The sequence below is a fragment of the Amia ocellicauda genome, chromosome 7, assembly GCF_036373705.1.
Source record: "Amia ocellicauda isolate fAmiCal2 chromosome 7, fAmiCal2.hap1, whole genome shotgun sequence".
Taxonomy (NCBI): Eukaryota; Metazoa; Chordata; class Actinopteri; order Amiiformes; family Amiidae; genus Amia; species Amia ocellicauda.
The window spans coordinates 24,670,247-24,692,702 of NC_089856.1; the positions used below are offsets into that span (position 1 = coordinate 24,670,247).

Sequence of the window (22,456 nt, forward strand, 5' to 3'; positions counted from 1 at the left end):
CAAATCTTGGGTGAGAACCTCCTTCCCTCAGCCAGGGCATTGAAAATGGGTCGTGGATGGGTATTCCAGCATGACAATGACCCAAAACACACAGCCAAGGCAACAAAGAAGTGGCTCAAGAAGAAGCACATTAAGGTCCTGGAGTGGCCTAGCCAGTCTCCAGACCTTAATCCCATAGAAAATCTGTGGAGGGAGCTGAAGGTTCGAGTTGCCAAACGTCAGCCTCGAAACCTTAATGACTTGGAGAGGATCTGCAAAGAGGAGTGGGACAAAATCCCTCCTGAGATGTATGCAAACCTGGTGGCCAACTACAAGAAACGTCTGACCTCTGTGATTGAAAAAAGGGTTTTGCCACCAAGTACTAAGTCGAAGGGGTCAAGTACTTATTTCCCTCATTAACATGCAAATCAATTTATAACTTTTTTGAAATGCGTTTTTCTGGATTTTTTTGTTGTTATTCTGTCTCTCACTGTTAAAATACACCTACCATTAAAATTATAGACTGATCATTTCTTTGTCAGTGGGCAAACGTACAAAATCAGCAGGGGATCAAATACTTTTTCCCCTCACTGTATCTGCTATAGCTACCAGCTAATATTCTACAACTACTAACCTAATTACTTTTACATTAATGATGAATACCATCTGACCCTAAATTATACTAGTACTAATACTACTTTGATTACAATCACTAATATTAACCTTCATAGTATTATAAGAAAAACATTATTTTTATTCTTGCATCCTAATATAGGATGCCTGCTATTAGACTACAACTGCTAACCAACGTCTATACTAGTGCACACTACTTCCTACCAAAATTCTACTATTTCGATTACTATCAATGATATTAACCTTTAATACCATAAAAAAATACATATCCTAAAATACATCATGCAAGACCTACTACTCTCACATGCAGACAAAGTACCTTCAAATACTTTAAATTCTAGTTTTAAACTACAACCCTACTGGCGCCAATTGAATTCAAATAAGTTGATTAGGCTATAGCAAAGCGTGCATCCAGTCGTGCATCTAGTTTTCCATAAGCATTTTAATACATTGATCCAGATGTCATTGACACGTTTTAAACAACGTAGCATTAATTCATGATTATAATAGAATTTACAGCTAATGCATTTTACTGGTTATTGAGCATATTCAAGTTGTATTTATTACACCAATTAGAAATAAAAACAACACTGAATAAACGCTTGATAATGATGAAAAGCAATACATAGCCTTAATTAAGCCACATCCATTCAAATTCATATAAAGGCTATGTTGTTTTCTGTTTCTGACATTAGAATGCGTGTTTTTTATTAAAGGGTTCACTGTTGAAAGCCACACACAATTTCTTAATTCCTCCATTTCATACAACACTTCCTCTTCCTCCCATCTGCATCTCGGCAATCGACTCGTTGAAAACGGCTGTGCTTCTCCTCGTTGCGATTAGACACTCGGCGATAGATTACGCAGGTGAAGAAAGAAGGAAGATGGCTGACAAAACGCCTGGCGGTACGCAGAAAGCCAGCGCAAAGGTAAATTAATGTACTGGTGGCATATTTAAACAAACTAGCGTAAAGGGAAGTGCTTGTGATATTTAAATCCAGCCCAAATCCGTGATATTAAATGTACAACAGTGTTGTTTCTCTCCCTTGGCCTGCTATATGCAGCTGTCCCGGGACCAGCATTGTGCTGTCGTGCAAAAATATGTAAGGCCGAGTGGCTTCTTTACGGCCCAAGCAGTGATAAAATGCGCGTCTTTGGCCAAGGTGTCTTAGGTTAAATGCGATTCAAAACCTTTGCCACACTTCAAATAATGCAAATGTGTACCTAATCTTTTCGAGATCTCGTGTCTGCTGGCTTTCTTTCAAAATATTCTTAGAATAACACACCAACACGACATAACATGAGCACCGAAATAACCTTCCGTATTGTAAACGTACGTTTATTCTCATGGAGTTAATTATATCCCACTCGAATTGCCCTCGTCTTTGAACTATTCGGTTTCAATATTAAATATGTGCATTTGTCTTATTAGATCGATATGTAAAGTGGTAGCTATTTTTAGATGCCCGTTTTGCGGTATTATAACAAACGATTCTTGTTCTGAAGATGTATGGACTAGCTTTTCCGTAGATCATGGGTGTACATGTGATATTTTGTGATAAGTCTTTACGTGTTAGCCATTTAAACTTGAATGAAAACAAACATGCCGTGAGTGTTTCCGTTTAACTTGCTTCGCACTCTGTCCACAACAAGTATCTACTTTATTACTGTGGACGTCCTTAGCATGTATCGCTTTGGTCCTTCTTTCTTGCCTCTCTTCTGTCATGGGTGGTCCTGTTCTTGCTTTTTAAGGATTTGTCACTTTTTCTATACTTGATTTTATTCTCTTTTTTATGACATTTTCACACAGACAAAAGTGGAGGACAGAGTTGCTCTACGGTAGAAAGTAAAAGTTAACTCCGCGGGAATATACTGTGGGCGGGCGGGGGGGTACATTAGAGCGATTTATAGATTTGTCATCGTTTGTTTAGATCTCTTCAAAATAACCTGTGCATGTTTCCTTACCTCAGTTTGTTCAAGTTAACCCCCGCCGTTACAGAGGTAGAATGTATACTTATTTGCTGTTTTATATTATTACTGTTGCATAACTTTATTACATATTTGATCTTTCAGGCTCTGCTGGAGAGCAAGTTGAAGTCGTTCAGCATAGGAAAGATGTCTACTGCAAAGAGAACTCTTAGTAAGAAGGAACAAGAAGAGATCAAAAAGAAGGTAAATATCTAGGAGTATGGTGCATCCATTACTTTGGCATCTTAGCAGTTTTTAATGGCTTTCTATCTAGATATGGCATGTTAGTTTGTTTCAAGCTGCATTTAAATTGATACCTTAAGACCCAAGAGCAGGGTGAGTAATTCAGTTGTTCACATCACTTAAACAACCATTCTTTATTTCATTGTGAATCGGCCCAACCTGTGGCCCAAAGTGCATCCACTTGCGGCCCACGACCACCCTTCACACCACCCAACAAGTTAACAAAATTTATAATAAAGTAGTATATTTATGGCAACTGCTTGTTTTGTATCAATGTGTTACTCCCTTAATACATTGATTTGAGTTTTTGCATGATATTGTAGCATTTGTGATTTGTAATTGTGCAGAAGGAGGATGTGCGGCCCATGCAGTTATTTGACTCATGTCATGGACTTGTGGCCCACTGATTAATTTACGTTGCCCACCACTGGACTAGAGGCTGGTCTCCGGTGTATGATTTGTTTTCAATCAACACAACTACAATTTATTTTCAATAAGCTTTTTTTTGGTGTCGGGGTATGTTTGGCTTTGCTGAAGTAGTTGAGTTCAAAATGCCTCTAAATTACACATTACTACAATTTCAAATACCATGTTATGAAGATTTTCCAAAGATGGTGGTTTTCAATTCCCTAAAGCTTTTGGAGATTCTTGAAAAATCTGATCTTGCCAGTGTGGTTTTATATTGAAGGATATCACTTGTGTAGGTACCAGTCAGATTATTCTTACTGGAAATGTTATTCAGATGATATACAGTATAATTTAAATTTGGTTACCTGATGTAATGCCAAAGTTCTCAATTTAAATAATTACTTTTGAGGTATAATATGTATTACTTTTGCAAAATATTATTATATTTGTATTGTAAAACAGTGTTTACTGGTCATCACTATACATACAAACCTTTGTACAAATTGTCCAATGATATGTACAAATATTTTCATGTAAATTTGGCTGTTTTGTATCTGTATGCAGAGAAATTACTTGACTGGGGAAGATGTAACCTCAGTAAATTTCTCATCTTGCAGGAAGATGAGCGGGCAGCAGCTGAGATCTATGAAGAATTCCTTGCTGCCTTTGAGGGAGGTGATGCAAACAAAGTTAAGGCTTTTGTTAGAGGAGGCATTGCTAATGCATCGAAAGGTAAACTTATTGTGCAATGGTCCTAATCTCCCTATTTTAATCTGTGCAGATGTTGGCCTCATTTCTAATAGGAACACAGTGTATTGTTTTAACCTCACAGTCTGTGACTTTGTCAGTGTTGTGATTCATTATGTGGGACTTGGGGACCTTTTTTATTATCTTCTCAGTTGTATTGAATTATTTAGATTTAAGTCTGTTTTTAAGGGCATAGCCTTTCCTTGTTTAAAGGGCTGTGTACATTGATTTTCTTTTATGCATTTCCTGTTGATGGTGAAATTGATAGTCTATGCTTTTTGATTCCCTTGCAGAAGAATCTGAAACCGATGAGAAGAAAGGCAAATTGTACAAACCAACATCCCGTTTTTCAGAAACGAAGAGCATATTGCCATTGGAAAAACCTCCACAATTTGTAGCAATAGATAGAAGAGCTGTAAGTAATTTACACCCTAAATGTACTACTGTTAATATTCTGTTTGGCTTGGGAGAGGAAATTGCAATGTCAGCTGTTGGGAAAATACACATTTAGTTTTTTGCTTTTATTTTACAGTTATTAAAAAAGGGAGAAAAAGAAAAAAAGAAGAGCAACTTGGAGCTCTTCAAAGAAGAATTAAAACAGTAAGTCTGTGTTTATATGGTTTTATAATGTATACCATGCCTATAGAAAGTCTACACCCTCTTGAGTTCTTCACATTTTGTGTGTGCCTCAGAGTTTCATGCATTTAAATTAGTATTTTATTCATTTATCTACACACCATATTCCACACTTAAGTGTCTGCCTGAAAATCTAAAAATAAAGTATGGTGGTGTTCATTTTGTCTTACATAGTTAGTTTTATAAAGGGACATATATGTAGAATTGCAGAAAGTTCCAGATGCTAAAAAATTAGGAAGACAGGCTCATATTTAGCCTATTAGTTTATGAATAGTTGCTAATATAATGCAGCTTGTGACATATCATGTCAATCACAGTAAGTTTTAGACTTATTTTTACTTATGTGTCAAAACTGATTGCAGTTATTGCTTATAGGACACAGCTTATGAAATTAGTCATGGTATCTGTTAATCACTAGCTAACAGTGCTGTCAACACATGTCCTCCTGCTCCTGAGAATAAAGTGCCAATAATAGGATGCTTACCATTAGCTATCTAGTATTAATGTACATTGGTTTGAAACTAGAAGTACCACAGCAGCCTAACATGGACTGTAAACTCACATTTCATTGTGAAAAACTGGGTTACTAACTGTGTCCCTTTTTATATTAAGGTGCTTAAGGTTTCACTAAGCATGTAGTTTTCAGAATTGCACACTGCTACAGTCTGTGTTGACTGGTCAAACTGTCCTGAAGCTTTGTCCTTAACATGAATAAAGTTCTAAGTAATTTGCAGTTGATTTTTTTTTTTTTATTAGGGGCGTATTAATGGGAATTTGTTAAAGTTTATCCTTTTGAAGTATATAGCCTAATATTGTTATTATAATAATTATCTATAGCACTTAAGTATTGTGATGAATCGTGATGTTTAATCCTAACATGTATTGTGATAGATGTATCATATCACAAGGTACTTCCCAATACCCACCCCTAATAAAAACCTGTAGTACTAGCATCTTTTTTTTTTTTTTTTAAATAGGCTATAAGGCAAAAAAAGGTGATAGTCTACAACGCCTTTTAAGATTTTCTATAGGCACTGTGTTTATAATACATTTGTGTTACCAAGTTTTCATCCTCTCAAATTTTAACCTAGAATCCAGGAAGAACGTGATGAACGACATAAGATGAAAGGGCGCGTTAGCAGATTTGAGCCTCTTTCTAGCATGGAAGCAAGGCGTTCTTGTGAGTAGCATTTTTCATTTCTATTCTCCATACAGCTAATTTCTCCCACCAAGGAATTGCTTGTAGTTGGTACCTTCTACTGTGATCCTGTCGTGCACTTGATGTACATGTATGAAAACAAAATTTATACTGCTTTCTGCTTCTTTTAGCGGATGGTTCTTCAAGAAGAAACCGTCCGTCCAGTGGTAATTTTATTTTACTTTGTGGCATGCTTTTACTTTGATACAAATTTACAAAGCACCCAGATGCTAAAAAAAAATAAAAAAAAAATAACCACACACACCTAACTCTTGTTTTGTAGTTCTTGATGACTCTGCCCCAGGTTCTCATGATGTAGGGGATCCCTCTACCACTAATTTGTATCTTGGAAATATCAACCCTCAGGTAACTGAAGTATGCTTGACAATCAATTTTAAATGTAATGCTCTTTCGAATGAGACTTGTGAAGGTATACCTGATGTTTGTTTGTAAAATCAAGTGCAAAGTCTTGAACTGGAGGATATATTCAAGATGAGTTTGCTTAATCTGTGTTGTTTTCTAGATGAATGAAGAGATGCTGTGTCAGGAATTTGGTCGCTTTGGTCCGTTAGCCAGTGTAAAGATCATGTGGCCAAGAACAGATGAAGAGCGGGCCAGAGAGAGGAATTGTGGCTTTGTAGCATTTATGAGTAGAAGAGATGCAGAAAGGGCACTAAAACATTTAAATGGTAAGAACACTCATTATTTTTGTGCCATGTAAGAAATGCTAATTCAACTGGCTGCTGAGGCTTATTTTCTTCTATGCATTTCTATGTTGTACTGGAATAGACATTTTGACACTCTTATGTCCGTCTTCTCAAGTGGGGTTTAGGAAACACAGAGGCAGAGATTACAGTTAAATAAGTCCTCTTATACAGAGTTCGGGTTGTCAAAATAAACTGACATACAAAAACCAAATAAACACAGAATCCACTCTAGCCTAAACTACACTACACTAACTACACACATAACTAATAATTATTACATTTCTAAGGACGCGCCCTTATCCATAGCAACTTACAATTATTGCTATATCTCAGTGTATTTTTACATAGTTACACAGTTTATACAGCTGGGTTTTTACTGGAGCAATCGAGGTACTGTATCTTGCTCAAGGGTATAACCAGTGTCCCTCAAAAGGGATTGAACCCATGACCCTCTGCTCCAGAGTCCAAGTCCTTACCACTACTGCATACTGCTGCCATAATACACATTCTATCAAGCAAACAAGTCAGTCCATAATGTATATTTGTGTATACTCCCAAGTTCACAATCCAAGTCCATTGCCGTTGTTTCAAATCAATTTCTCTGTTGCTCTCACTTCCTCCATCTCTCAGGCTCTCCTCCCTGCCTCTTCACAATCACAGAAGGAACAGCGGTCAGGTGTAGGGCTGTGATGAAGTTCGAATTCTCATTCAATATTTTTTTTTTTTGCAAAGTTGTCATTGGCCTCTTGGTAGCCTTTCTGATCAGTCGTCTTCTTTTAAAAAAAAAAAAAATATATATATATATATGCATTTTAATTCAAGGCTATAAGGCAACAAAAGGTGAAAAACTTAAAACGGAGTGTAGACTTTTTGTAGGTATAGGTATTAGATAGATACTTGAGAAACAATGTCCATTAGTAACTTGTGCATCTCTGAACAGTGGATTCAGACTGCACAATTGTTATAGTTTTAAAGTTACTCCATTACATTCAATTTTAAGAATATGCTGATATTTATTTTAGATCCAACACATTTACAGCCTGTCATAAATTGTTAAATACTTCAATTTTTTTAATAAAAACTATATACTATATACTATACACTCACCTAAAGGATTATTAGGAACACCTGTTCAATTTCTCATTAATGCAATTATCTAACCAACCAATCACATGGCAGTTGCTTCAATGCATTTAGGGGTGTGGTCCTGGTCAAGACAATCTCCTGAACTCCAAACTGAATGTCTGAATGGGAAAGAAAGGTGATTTAAGCAATTTTGAGCGTGGCATGGTTGTTGGTGCCAGACGGGCCGCTCTGAGTATTTCACAATCTGCTCACGTACTGGGATTTTCACGCACAACCATTTCTAGGGTTTACAAAGAATGGTGTGAAAAGGGAAAAACATCCAGTATGCGGCAGTCCTGTGGGCGAAAATGCCTTGTTGATGCTAGAGGTCAGAGGAGAATGGGCCTACTGATTCAAGCTGATAGAAGTGCAACTTTGACTGAAATAACCACTCGTTACAACCGAGGTATGCAGCAAAGCATTTGTGAAGCCACAACACGTACAACCTTGAGGCGGATGGGCTACAACAGCAGAAGACCCCACCGGGTACCACTCATCTCCACTACAAATAGGAAAAAGAGGCTACAATTTGCACAAGCTCACCAAAATTGGACAGCTGAAGACTGGAAAAATGTTGCCTGGTCTGATGAGTCTCGATTTCTGTTGAGACATTCAGATGGTAGAGTCAGAATTTGGCGTAAACAGAATGAGAACATGGATCCATCATGCCTTGTTACCACTGTGCAGGCTGGTGGTGGTGGTGTAATGGTGTGCGGGATGTTTTCTTGGCACACTTTAGGCCCCTTAGTACCAATTGGGCATCGTTTAAATGCCACGGCCTACCTGAGCATTGTTTCTGACCATGTCCATCCCTTTATGACCACCATGTACCCATCCTCTGATGGCTACTTCCAGCAGGATATTGCACCATGTCACAAAGGTCGAATCATTTCAAATTGGTTTCTTGAACATGACAATGAGTTCACTGTACTAAACTGGCCCCCACAGTCACCAGATCTCAACCCAATAGAGCCTCTTTGGGATGTGGTGGAACGGGAGCTTCGTGCCCTGGATGTGCATCCCACAAATCTCCATCAACTGCAAGATGCTATCCTATCAATATGGGCCAACATTTCTAAAGAATGCTTTCAGCACCTTATTGAATCAATACCACATAGAATTAAGGCAGTTCTGAAGGCGAAAGGGGGTCAAACACAGTATTAGTATGGTGTTCCTAATAATCCTTTAGGTTAGTGTATATACTATATACTATAAAAAATGCCCCTCAACCTACAACTAAATACACTGCATCCGCATAGGTTTAATGCTTTGAATCCACATTCGACAGATGTGGATTTGTGTAATCTGTCGCATTTACCTAGTCATTTGTCCCCCTGGTAATTTTCCTCCCCTTGGGTCCAGGGAGGTGTAGGGCAGTTCGCTGTGTTCCCTTACAATGCCACCCATCTCAGCATCTTTGCTTTAAAGTTATTGGTGCTCAGAATGTTAAAATTAAGTGGGAATTGTTTGTTTGCACAACGCTATTGAGCGAAGTAGTTATGATGAGAGGGAGCTTTGTACTGATCACTCACATAGTGTTGTTTTTTTTTTTTTTAAATCCCAGGAAAGATGATCATGAATTTTGAAATGAAGCTGGGATGGGGTAAAGCGGTTCCTATCCCGCCTCACCCTATATACATTCCACCGTCCATGATGGAACACACACTCCCACCCCCTCCATCAGGACTGCCCTTCAATGCACAGCCGAGGGAGAGGTTAAAGAACCCCAATGCTGCTTTGCTTCCACCTCCGAAAAACAAAGAGGAGTTCGATAAGGTAACTCAATACATTATGCATGGGGAAATTAGTACTATTATACTGAATTGTAAAACAATGAAATCTGGTAAGAATCTTATTTAGATTTAAAAAATCCATTCTATAACATGTTAGAAGAAAAGAGACAAAAATCCCTGCATAAGCAATATTTGCCAGTTTTCAAAGTGATTACAATTTAATATTTTTCATTTATAAAACCAATTTCATTCCTGTTCTGATTATATTGACCTCAGACATGATTAATATCAGTAAACAGCTGTACACTGCATTTTTTCCAATTTGGATTTGCCACAAAAAGCAATTAGTTACTAAAACTACTTGAATGCTTATATGGTCCTTTTAATTAATTATGGAAATACTAAAATATATATAATGGGTAAGTATTAGGGAATATTAGATTTTCTGAACTGTTTGTGTTATTTAAAGTGATAAAATTTGAGTTTATTGAATTATTAGTACTAAATGATTGTCGCTCATTTCCATTTGTATTGATGAAAATATGTAGGCACAGACTTTAAATGCTTCTATACAGTATATAAATGGCAAGTTAAATGTTTTGTTTATAACACGTTTAAAATGGCTGAAGTGGTTTTCTCATGTTTATACAATTGCCAGTTAACAAGTAAAATTAAATCAAGGCATTTTAAATCTAAGAACTTAAGCTATTTTACAGTATTTCTAAACTATTCATGGTGCAATTTTAGCATTTTCTTTGTATGAAGTTTTAAAACTGACAGCAGTAAAGGAAAGTTGTAATACTATGCAGTTTTTTAATGCATTTTTTTATATTTTGCTTGTTGCTTGTTAACAATACTCACATATTCTATGTTTATTATCTGATGTGACTTCATATACAGACTCTGTCGCAAGCCATAGTCAAAGTGGTTATCCCAACAGAAAGGTACATGTTTTTCTTTTTTTTTTAAATTGATGTAAAAATGTAGAAAAACAAGTCCCATTTAACTAAAAAGTTTGAATAATTGGACATCGCATGCTACTGGAGGTTAGTTTGGGTGAGCAATAGTGATATATCAGCGCAACCTATAACTTTTAAACCCCTTTTTAAAAAGTAACAACATAACTCCCTTAAGGCACATTTACACTGCCATTTCTCATCCAGATCAAATGCATCAGTAGCATTTGATCAGCATCAGAAATGGCAGTGTAAATGCTCGGCGATCTAATCAAATGAACATCTCAGGGAGACGGTACAGATCAGGATCAAATGCATCAAGTTCCGGTATGCACTGCAGTGGCTTGTGTTTTAGAGGAAGGGGGCAGACTAACAGCCTTCACATCAGAACATGTCCCTTCTGCCCATTTTATAAATTAAATCTTGTTAAAATTAACACTAAATGGCCTGTTGTTTTATCTTGGCAAAAAATAAAGAATTGTATTTTAATTTAAAACGCTTCAACTGTGAAAAATATGCAAGTGTGTTGATTTTACTTTGATAGAGCAGTGTTCTAAAGGACTAATTTAATGTATGCATATGACTAAGTTTGGACTTCCATGCCAGTGTGCATGTGAGTACCCCTGTGGTGGCTAAAAGTTGATCCTGACCAAATGGCAGTGTAAATGCAACACCACAGATCGTGATCAAATGTTCCAATGCATTTGATCCAGATCATAAATGGCAGTGTAAATGCGCCTATTGGAACACAGCCCCTGCAGTTCTTAATTGGACATATCTCCATTTTAAGTGTAGTGAGAGACCTATTTTTCTAACAACATGCTAAAATAAACTAATAAATGAACTTCTTTAACTGTAGCAATTGGTAAAACAGACATACCGCAGTGAGAGAACCTTTCTTTCAATGGCATGGAATCTCCTTTAGAGCCAAATTAAAATTTTCAAAGGTCATACCACTTTTAAACTAGCCTTACATACCATTTAATTGTAGATATGCATCTCATTGCAGTTGTAGTGTTAATAGTGACCGTTAAGATAAGAATAGTGACAGTCCCCATTTGAGACTATTGCTCATTCCAACTAATTCCCTCCTGGCCTCTGTCAGCCAAGCATGGGTAAAGTCAAACTGCCTATGCAGATCATTCCAATCCCCTTATTCTGTATGACCTTTGACATTGGCCTTGGTGAGCAGCACAAGTTGAACTGTCTGCAGCAGCGAGGGACCAGAAAAGCGTCATGGGATGGATTGGGAAAGTATACAGAATTTTACCTGACATTGGTACGATCAGCTCCAATAAATGTGATTGTGTTGTAAATGGAAGGCATCGTTTGTTGTTTTGTTGGCCACTTTAGGTTAATTTGTACATTCCCCCAAAAAAAGGACTTTAGTTAACTTTTTCCCCCTTCCTCTGTCATCCACATTTTGTTCACTGCCATGCATTTATGCAATCCTCCACTGTTTCAGAAGCCACATTTCCAAAAGCTGCAGCTGTCACCATTTAAAAAAAGGCTACATTTAAACTTTAGCTTATTAAGGCCAACAATCCTATACTGCTTTGGTTATTTAAAGTTTGTGACAGAATTGCACTAAATAAATCTATTTTTGCACATTGTTTTGGGGCAATGTGGTCATTGGTCAGTCAATTTTAAGTCTTACTACAGAAAAGCTTTGAATATGTGTTGGAGATATTCTCTACTGTTTTAAAAATTGATATTTCTGAAGTTTGTGCATTTATCTTAAAAGGATACGTTTAACTTGGATCACTAGTAATAAATGTGAAATAATGACCAATTACACCATTATGCATTTACACACAGACTAAGGTTTTATTAAATAGTTCATACTGGTTATCATTTTTTATAAAGAACGCATGACCCCCCTCCCCATAGTTCATACTTTTTTTTCCCCATACCCAAGCATTAAAAACAACTTTCAAACAAAATGATATATTCTGTATAAAAGCCAGCATCAAAAGCTATCAAGATTATTTTTTTTTTTTCTTCAGTATTCAGTATTAAAATGTTAACGCAAGTCTAGTAGTTTTGGACTTTGTCTATTTTTAGTTATAGTACTGCAGGATAAATCGAGCAAGGCTAAATTTACTTCTCTCCTTACAAATTTGGGCCAAATTGGGCCTTCTAGTCATGTTCAATTCATACACAATTTAAAGATGGAATGCATATGTTTGCTACCTGTTCTTAAAAATGTGGTTTGCAGTTGTTTCACATCCATGAATTATATTCAGATTTACCCCCAAAAATGTAGTGTTCCCATTCTCAATAACCATCCAAATCTGTAGAAAACCAGTTGCAAAATTATTCATTAGTATCTTGGCTGTCTTTTGGTTTTTAAGCATTTATTCTAAATTTTAATCTAAATATTTTGTACATCAAATCTGGACAATATTACCATTATGCATATCTGATTTGTAGTGAGGAATCTCAATTGCTTAAATTTGGAAGATAGCCATCATCATCAACAGTAGTGTGCTAGAAATTTGAAGAAGGGGAGTGTTTTGGATAGTGATTAAGATTCTGAATCTGTTTGCTTTAACTGTGTTTTTCTTATAGGAATTTGCTCTCTCTGATACATCGAATGATCGAGTTTGTGGTGCGTGAAGGGCCTATGTTTGAAGCTATGATCATGAATCGGGAGATTAGCAACCCGATGTTCAGGTGTGTTATGATTTACAAATCTACTTGCACAAATGCATGTGTTTGTAAACAAAAAATATTTTCTATTGGTGTGAAGTGGTCTATTTGAATGTGTAGCATTTATCAAAGTGCTTATATTTTAAGTATCTGTAAAATAAACATCAAGCTGGATTTAAGATTAGCATTATTCTTAACATGCCTCTCAGCAATGTAAACTAAGTTTTAACTCCTTTATTAAACATGTTTTCTGTTTAAACAGGTTTCTTTTTGAAAATCAAAGCCCAGCTCATGTTTACTACAGATGGAAGTTATATTCCATCCTACAGGTCAGCTCTTTAAAGTGTTATATTTCCCAAACATTGATGTTGCGACGAAAGCTTTTAAGCTAAACCTCTTAATCTGATATTGCATACAGGGAGATGCTCCAACTAAATGGAAAACGGAAGACTTCCGCATGTTTAAGAACGGTTCAATGTGGCGACCGCCTCCACTAAACCCTTACCTTCATGGTACAGTGGATGATGATGAAAAAGAGTCGGAGGAAGAGACAAGCAAGAAGGGCTGTCTTAAAGAAGAGTGAGTAATCTGTCCTAGCCCACGGTTACACTGTTCCGTTCCAATATTTATTTTAAATGGGGCTTCCTTTTAAAAATATATACATAAAAGACAGGGTTTGTACGGGTGCTTGAAATCCTTGAAAATGCTTGAATTTTAAGGTGGTATTTTCAAGATTGTGAAAGTGCTGGAATTTTGTGAATATATGTATTTTTTAAATGTGCTAATCACTGTCATAATAAATAGTCAATCTGATAAAATTAATTAACTTCTGGATATGACTGCAGTGGTTGGAGCCAGTTGATTGCTTTATGCCGCGACCAATATGATACTGTTTGATGTGCCGCTGTGTTTGACACGCTGAGTGTGAGCCGCTGACACAGCGCGCATCAGCGCCCAGTCAGGCAAATGTGCCGCAAAGCTGCTGTTTCAGAGAGAGGGGGCTTCATAACATTGAATATACACTATGGTTAAAACAAGGTCCACATTGTAGACCGCATTGTAAGTTGTGATTATAAATACATCACATACACCTGTAAGCAGACCTAATGTCCTGTGTCACTGGTTTGTTTGAGCAGATTTGTTTACTTCCCGGCATGCATTTCGTTTAGGCCACCTTTTCGCCCGCATATGTGAACGCACTTAGGCCTCCTAAAACGGGGTGTCTGAAAAAAGACGGACTACATTTGAGGCGGCCCAGGGCTGGCCTAATAAGTGTGAACAGGGTCAAGGATGTCAGATCAGTCGTGTAGTGTGTGTGTCTCCTGTGCTGAAGCGCTCGTCTGTGTGCGCTCCTTCACGACGCAAAAGACACAGAATTCGGTGCAAAATAGTCGTTAAGTGTGAGCTGCCCACCGTTCACAAAATCAGGTCAGATTGTAGAAATCGTGTAGTGTGACCCCAGCATGAGTGAGCATACATTCAGTATACATGGATTGACTCGTAGAACTTTATTATACATTTGCTCGTTGAATGTACATGGAAGTTCAATAAAGAAAAGTATTGATGTTTTTTATGTTTTGCCTGTTTAAAACGATTGTCACTAAAGCTTTAATTCAAACCGAAGTTACTTGGTACTGGTGTTCACTAATTTTGACTGATTGCAAGATGGATTTATATTGATTTTATATCAACCTGATTTAAGCCAGGTAACAACACAGTGCCAAGTGTACATGAAGGCTCTCATGAAAGATTTTTGGTGTTACAGCATAATAACATCTAATAGTGTAATTATAATTTCATGTGCTTAGTTCAGTGCAGAAAAGTGTGCATTTCAGATGAGAAGGTTTAGTTTACCAAGGCTGAGAGGTGCTGGAAAATCTTGACCGTGCACCTTGAAAGTACTTGAAAAGTGCTTGAATTTGACTTCTGAAAAGCTGTACGAACCCTGAAAAGAAGATACTCCAGTGAATGCTCCAATATCTATCGATGTCTTAAACTCCTGCTGCATATAATGGGAGCTGCATGGCAACAGTTAAGGAAGAATGTACAGCTGGGTTTGATAGAAAGCTTGTCTAATTGTCCACTGTCCAAATTAACCTTCATCAATGTGGTATAAGCTGTTTTCATTTGAGTTCAGTTACTACATTTAAAGCAACCGGCAAAGGGGGAAAAAAAATGGCCTGCAAATTGACTGGACATTAAAAATGAGCTAACATTAATTACTTAGAAATTAGCATTATTTAGTTGAAAACGGTGATGTCCTGGCATTCAGTTTAAGTTCATTGGGTTTACTGAAATTGAATTCCTTTTCTACATTATAGACAAAGAGACCAACTGGAGGAGATCTTGCGAGGCCTGGCTCCTCGGAAGAATGATATTGCTGATGCCATGGTTTTCTGTTTGAACCACGCGGAGGCTGCAGAGGAAATAGTGGAATGTATAGCTGAATCGCTATCCATACTGAAGACTCCTCTGCCAAAAAAGGTGAGCATTTTCTCTGGAAAACACTATTCTGTATTCTGTATTCATCTAAATTTATCATTTAGATGTCTGGTGTAAACGATTTTATTAAAGGGCTACTGCAGTGTTTTCAAGATCGTTAATTCAGCTTTTCTGTTTTTGGCATAATGTCAGTAGTTTTAATCCAAACTAACTAGGCTATACATTGCCTCAAGAGTTTTCAGCTTCATTATAAATGTACTGAAAAAAGGTCCCCAGTAAATGCAGTATAAAGTAATAAACTGAAAAAGTTAAAAAAAATCTTTAGTGCATCTTAGACTTTTAAATGCTCTCCTTTATTATGACTGATGTGGTACACTGCCTTGAATAGTATTATGAACATTAGTATATTTGGTGATAGGTCAAACTTGATGTGCTGCTTTGATATTGATAATTACATAACACTTTTAATAGGTTATTGCTGGTAGCACTAATGTATATAAATTAATTGTTTCTTTGTTGTAGAAAAGTTTAACTTTTTTTTTTTTTTTTTTAATAGATTGCACGGTTATACTTGGTGTCGGACGTCTTGTACAATTCTTCTGCTAAAGTTGCCAATGCCTCTTATTATAGGAAATAGTAAGTATGCACTTTTTTGTTTAAAATCAAATATTTGCCTGTACTATAAAACTTGTCTTAAATGATTTCTTGTATCACGCAGCTTTGAAACCAAACTCTGCCAGATATTTTCAGACCTCAATGCCACATACAGGGCAATACAAGGCCACTTGCAGTCGGAAAATTTTAAGGTATTTTTACTTTTTTCCCCTTTATTCATTTTTATGTAACTTATGCTGTATCATTTTAATTTGCAATTTTACACTTCAGAAGAGTCAAATGGGGAATGGTGTTATGTTTTAGTTAAATTTAACAAGGTTAAATGTATGAACATGAATGAACTGTCTAGCATTTGTAAATATTCCAAATGAATTGAATACAGAACAAAAGGATTTTAGGTTCTTTTTTTATTGCATACTTTTTTTTTTTTTTTTTTTTGTAGCAAAGAGTAATGTCCTGCTTCAGAGCATGGGAAGACTGGACTGTCTATCCAGAACCTTTTCTTATCAAACTCCAGAACATCTTTCTGGGCTTGGTCAACCTCGGGGTGGAGAAAGAAGCCCCTCCTCCTCCTCCTCCTCTTCCTCCTCCTGTGATCTTGGAGGTAAACTGCAAGAAACGGTCGGATTTCAGTGTGGTTTTTGCCCCAGCAGTTGACTGACTCATGTGCTTCATGAACATGATTGATGTTAAAGTAACTGTTTTGAATGTTTTATTTTGCACAGCCAGAACCAGTTGAAGACATCGATGGGGCCCCCATTGAGGAAGAACTGGATGGTGCACCCCTGGACGACGTGGATGGGGTGCCTATTGACGTGGCAGCCATTGACAGTGTTCCCATCGATGATCTGGACGGAGTGCCCATAAAGACAATAGATGATGATCTCGATGGTGTTCCTTGTAAGTACCCTGCATTCTTTTGTCAGTTTCGAAATTTACTATAAAGATACCAGTCATTGTTGGCCCTTTGGACATCGGCAATAATGCTTATTTTTTTGTATGTCTTACACTGAATTGTAATGAAGAAAACTGAAAAATCTTTATAGTTAATTATGTAAAAAGTACAATTTTCAATGCTTTTTCTATTATGTTTTGCTAGTGGAAGTACTTGGCCAGTCTAAAGAGCCAGCTTTTAAAATGGCACCTTCTAAATGGGAAGCAGTGGACGAATCTGAACTTGAAGCACAAGGTAAGATTTTCTGTTGATGTTTAACCTCAGTGTGTAGCCCCCTGGTTCACACTGGAAAAACAACCTGCTTAGTTTGAATCTGTTACCATGAATATTAAATTGTTTACCATAAGTTTATAGTGTTTTAGATTCTGTATGAAAAAGCATCCTCTTGACACTTTACAATTAAATTTACAATTGCATTTCATGGTGTATTGAAAGTGAAAGCCTCCTTTTATGGTCCTTTGTCATTTTTAGTTTTAATCAACACCTTTGATCATGTCTGTTGTACTTACAAAACAAAGATTCTTTGTTAACAATTGAATATGTAGTTTTGTTTTATCTGAAATGTCAGACTTCTAATTAATCCTTTTAATATTTTTTTACTACACATAGCTGTCACAACTTCAAAATGGGAAATATTTGATCAGCCAGAAGAATCTGAAGAGGAACAGAAGAAGTAAGTAAAGATTTAAAATTTCCTTTTAAATGTTCAAATGAAAAACAAAACCATACCACTGGGAAAGACGTACAACGTCCCTAATGAGAGTAGGCACCAATCTGTAGATTGTATGTATGAGTTTTTTCCAGCACAGCTTATCATAGCTATATTGCAGAGCTGTCCACATTTCAGTTACCCTAACACTTTGTTGCAAACGATTCAGTCTTCATCAGTGTTAAAGTTCTTACATTTAATTTGCTTTTGTTAACTCTTCGCTAAGCATCCTGGAAGGTTTATGTGACACTTCCCTGATCTTAGTTTTTTGTAATTTTTCAATTTTCTTTTTTCCAAAGGGAAGAGGAAGACAGTGACGATGAAGATGATACTCGAAGTTCTCGCTCAGAAGAACAGCTGTCCTATTCAAACCCCATCAAAGAAGATGTGTCTGACTCCAAAACCTCTGTGAAGTACTCCGAAATGAGTGAAGAGAAACGTGCCAAACTTAGGGAAATAGAGGTAAAGTCTTAGACCATGCATGCATTTCAGAGTTTTTTTCTTTTTTTCTTAGTAGTATTGTCCAAGTGTGCAAATTGATTAACTTTGTAATTTTTTTTTTTATATAGCTGAAAGTTATGAAATTTCAAGATGAACTGGAGTCTGGGAAGAGACCTAAGAAATCAGGCCAGAGCATACAGGAGCAAGTAGAACACTACAGAGACAAATTATTACAAAGGGTTTGTAAAAATAAATGTCTTATTCCATTCCCCACCATCAGACCCTCTACAGATGTTTTGATCTAATCTATAGTACTCTCGGATATGGAGTCTTGGCACATGAACTGTGCACATACAGAACTTATCCCCACATTTGTACTGTCCATATTTAGGTGCACCGTGGCCCTGTATGTTTGAGTTCAGGCATTTCAACCATTGCTCAGGTGCATGTCCGCCTGTACCCAGACTTGTTTCAGGAGGTAAAGTTTCATATGTCAAGCCTGCTGAGACCCAAAGTGGTCTAGGCAGAAGTACCGTTATGTCCACTTGCATAGCCATTGTTTATTACACAATCTTGATGCATTTTGAGATTACAATAATGGCTGCCGCTATCGATGTGAGAGATGGGATAGAAACTTTTCCCAAGAAAGAATGTGTGTGTACCATGGGAAGGCAATGAAATCGGAGCATTTATTAATGTATTGTTGGAAAGTGCCATACAGGATCAGTTCCTTGGATTCTTTCAATTTCCATTTTTGTAAAGAAATTCTGATGCCACCACTAAATCCCAGAATGCCAAGTGTCCCAGAATGCCGTTTAACCTTTGGTGTCTGACATTCATTTCCTGGGGCAGCTGAACCTAATGAAAAATGCAATACAATAAACGTATCCTGCCGGGTCTAGGCACAGTCAGGCCAAGGTGCGCTTAAGTGTGGACAGTGGAAACCGTGTAATAGTTTCCATATGGTGCTTTTTTTTTTTGTGCTTTTTTTTTTTAACCACAAGGTGGCTCTCATTCTGTATTTTCTCAACATTGTAATTTTTTTTACACCTCCAGACAATAATGGATAATGCATGTTTGAAATTTAACACATTGAGGTTTCTCCACAAAATTTGCATATTCACTACCAGATTTTCTTGCAGGAAAAAGAGAAAGAAATTGAAAGAGAGAAAGAACGAGACAAAAAGGATAAAGACAAAACAGACACTCGTTCTAAAGAGAAGAAAGAAAAGGAGGATTTGACACCAACTAGAAAAGAGAGGTTTGTTATTTTATGTATACTCAAGACTAAAATTGTATTTTTAGTATTCTGTATATATAGGGCTGGGCGATATGACTTAAAAATAATCTCTTTTTAGAAGTTTGGGCGATACACGATATATAACTTTATTTCTTGTTTTTATCCAATCAAGCCACAAAATAAGACCAAAGACATTCAAACTACAAGTATTTTGTTAATCCTTCAATAAGCAAAACTAACAAATACTACATGTAGGCTGTCATGGTAAATATATGCAGAATGCAACACATTACAGTGCAAGTGTTGTGTGATTACTAGTGTGGCCGTGCTGGGCCAGAAGGTTACCACTAGGGCTCAGCTGCACCTCCGCCTGTGCCTGAACTAGTTTCAGGCGTCACAGTTTCGTACATCGTATCGGCTGATTCCCAAACTGGTCCGGCGCACGTACTGTGACTTCCCTGACGCAACACGTCTGCATTCTGAAATTGTAACTACAGTAATGGTGGCCACTCTCGATGTGATAAATGTGGTAGAAACTTTTGCAAAGAAGGAATATGTGTGCTTACCTTGGGAAAACCATTCATCTGGAGCAGTTATTAAAGTATGGTGGAAAAGTGCTACACTGGAGTAATTGCTAGGATACTTAAATTAAGCTATATTGTCAATGTTAATCGGGTCATGATACAGGGAGAAGTAAGTTATTTACACTGCGCTGGTAAACAAACTAGATTAAATTTTAAGTGATGTAATTTGTTTTATATATTGTTTCAATGTGTCCCGATTTCTACTTTTTAATATCTGGTATAACTTATACTATAAGTCTGTGTTAGATATCGTAAAAACATTTCAGCGCACTTTAATGTTAGTGCTATTTCAGTCTCCAGTTTAAAACACTAAATGCCAGAATGCCAAGTGTCCCAGATGCGGTTTGACCTTTCGTGTCTCACAGTCACTTCCTAGGGCAGCTGTACCTCACGACAATGAGTGGAAATGCTGCCGGGCATAGTTTAGGTGTACAGTTACAGCACAGCCACACTGAGGTGCACCTGAACGTGGCTAGTGGAAACGGGGTATTACCGTCACAGTGAAAGACAGTTCCTCAATTGACTCTGAAAGCTCATGACTGAGAGTACCTTGTGCTGGCTCTTTAGCTGTAGTGTGCTTTTATTTTTTCCCCTCACCCTTGATCTTCCTTTGCTATCCTTCTCTATTATTATTATTATTATTATTATTATTATTATTATTATGTATTCATTTCTTAGCAGATGCCCTTATCCAGGGTGACTTACAATTGCTACAACATATCACATTATTTTTACATTTGTACCCATTTATACACCTTGCTCAAGGGTACAACAGCAGTGCCCCACACCTTGGGATTGAGCCTACAACCCTCCACTCCATAGTCCAGAGCCCTAACCACTATTCCACACTGCTGCTATGAATTATATCTTGACTTACAATACAGTTTAGGTAAAAAAAATGTAGAGTTTTATTTATCTGATGCAACATTTTATACTGGAAACTACAATTATTCCGAGAATTGCAGTCTTTTTGATTTACATTAATTGGACCAATATAAACAAAGGTAAGAAAAATGTCATAGTATTTTATTTTTATTGCTAAACTAGTCCTATACAAACAGTCTATTTAAAAAAAGTTTTAGGCCTAAATAGCTTTGTATATTTTCTTATTAATTGCTTATTTCTTTCAGTTCTTTCACATGCTTGTTGCCCTACACCTTCCCCCCCCCTCTCTCTCTCTCTCTCTCAACAATCTGCACTACTGGTTTGTCTCCTCAGGAAGCGACGGCACAGTGCATCTCCCAGTCCATCGCGAAATAGCAGCAGGAGAGCAAAGTCGCCATCCCCTCGGTCAGAGCGATCTGAGAGATCCTATGTAAAGGACAGTTCTCGCTCCCGATCCTCTCATAAAGACTCTCCGAGAGACAGCAGTAAAAAGTCTTCAAAGCGGTGAGTGAAGACAGGTTGCTGTCTGTGTTTTTTCATACTTGTTTTTACAGTTACTGCCTTTGTTCTGGCTAAATTGATTACTGAATGCGTCTAACATACATACTTTTTGCCTTAGGCTGCATACCATCTGTTCAGTCTCAATTTTATGATGAAATAGTGAAATTTGTTTTTTTTGTGGCTTTTTATAAAATGTAATAAGGAATGGCTTTATATTCACTTTTGTGCTGGCTGTTGGATTTGTGAAATTATGTAACTCACTTGTCAGTTATTTCCTTTAATAACTGATAGTGGTTCTCAGTACTAGAAATGTAGACAAAATAGAACAGTATTGATGGAAAGATCCAAGTCATTGTATTCAATTAAATGTAAAAAATATTTTTTTAAAATTCTACATTTATCAGGACAACTATTAAGAAGCGGGCCTTTTTGATTCTTAACCTAATTCTTTTCCTTGAACCTGATGCATTCATTAGCTGAAAGCTCGGGAGATTAAAGTTTAGCCCTTAACTGATGTTTTTCCCATTTTAGTGCTTTCTCAATTTTTTCTTCTACTCATGTAGGTCACCTTCTGCACCTAGGACACCCAAGAGATCGCGTAGGTCTCGTTCTCGGACACCCAAAAAATCAGGCAAGAAATCCAGGTCGCAGTCCAGATCTCCACACCGATCTCATAAGAAATCGAAGAAAAGCAAGCACTGACATGTCCCCCTCTCTCTTAGTTGTGATGTAAAAAATTTCAGTTTTGTTACGTGCCTGAGAAAATTGTAAAAATATAAAGAAAGCATTCCTTTTTTTTCTTCCCACCCTCTCCCCTCCCTCCCATTTTTAAAATATATTTTTATGCACGTCTTGCCATGCTGTGTATTGCCCATCTGTAGAGCCGACACTGTTTTATATTGTAAAATAATGAACTTATGTTTAATTTCCTACATGGAATAGACTTAATCATCCTTGTTATGGATTAAATTTGTGTATCTGGTCTCCTGACGGTAGTTTTATTTTCATGACTGTTTTTTTTTTTTTTGTAGATGACATTAAAAGGATTTAAAATAAAAACGAGATCTATTTGTTTATTAAATTGTTGTGTATGTTGTAA

General features: G+C 36.9%; 1 protein-coding gene across 2 annotated transcripts; it reads left to right on the plus strand.

The window, feature by feature from the left end:
• Positions 1–1,436: 1,436 nt before the first annotated feature.
• u2surp (U2 snRNP-associated SURP domain containing) lies at positions 1,437–22,438 on the plus strand. 2 transcript variants are annotated; one of them, XM_066708866.1, is made up of 26 exons: positions 1,437–1,541; positions 2,686–2,784; positions 3,849–3,963; positions 4,272–4,393; positions 4,511–4,578; positions 5,706–5,794; positions 5,944–5,979; positions 6,096–6,178; positions 6,336–6,501; positions 9,209–9,420; positions 10,278–10,321; positions 12,905–13,009; positions 13,248–13,314; positions 13,404–13,564; positions 15,307–15,469; positions 15,984–16,063; positions 16,146–16,233; positions 16,485–16,646; positions 16,768–16,942; positions 17,142–17,231; positions 17,607–17,670; positions 18,006–18,168; positions 18,276–18,386; positions 19,290–19,408; positions 21,190–21,360; positions 21,921–22,438. In XM_066708866.1, exons 1-26 carry the CDS (start codon positions 1,497–1,499, stop codon positions 22,057–22,059), a joined length of 2,937 nt encoding a protein of 978 aa, XP_066564963.1. In that variant the 5' UTR covers positions 1,437–1,496; the 3' UTR covers positions 22,060–22,438. The 2 variants fall into 2 exon arrangements, with proteins under 2 accessions (XP_066564963.1, XP_066564964.1); XM_066708867.1 differs by lacking the exon at positions 5,944–5,979.
• Positions 22,439–22,456: the final 18 nt, after the last annotated feature.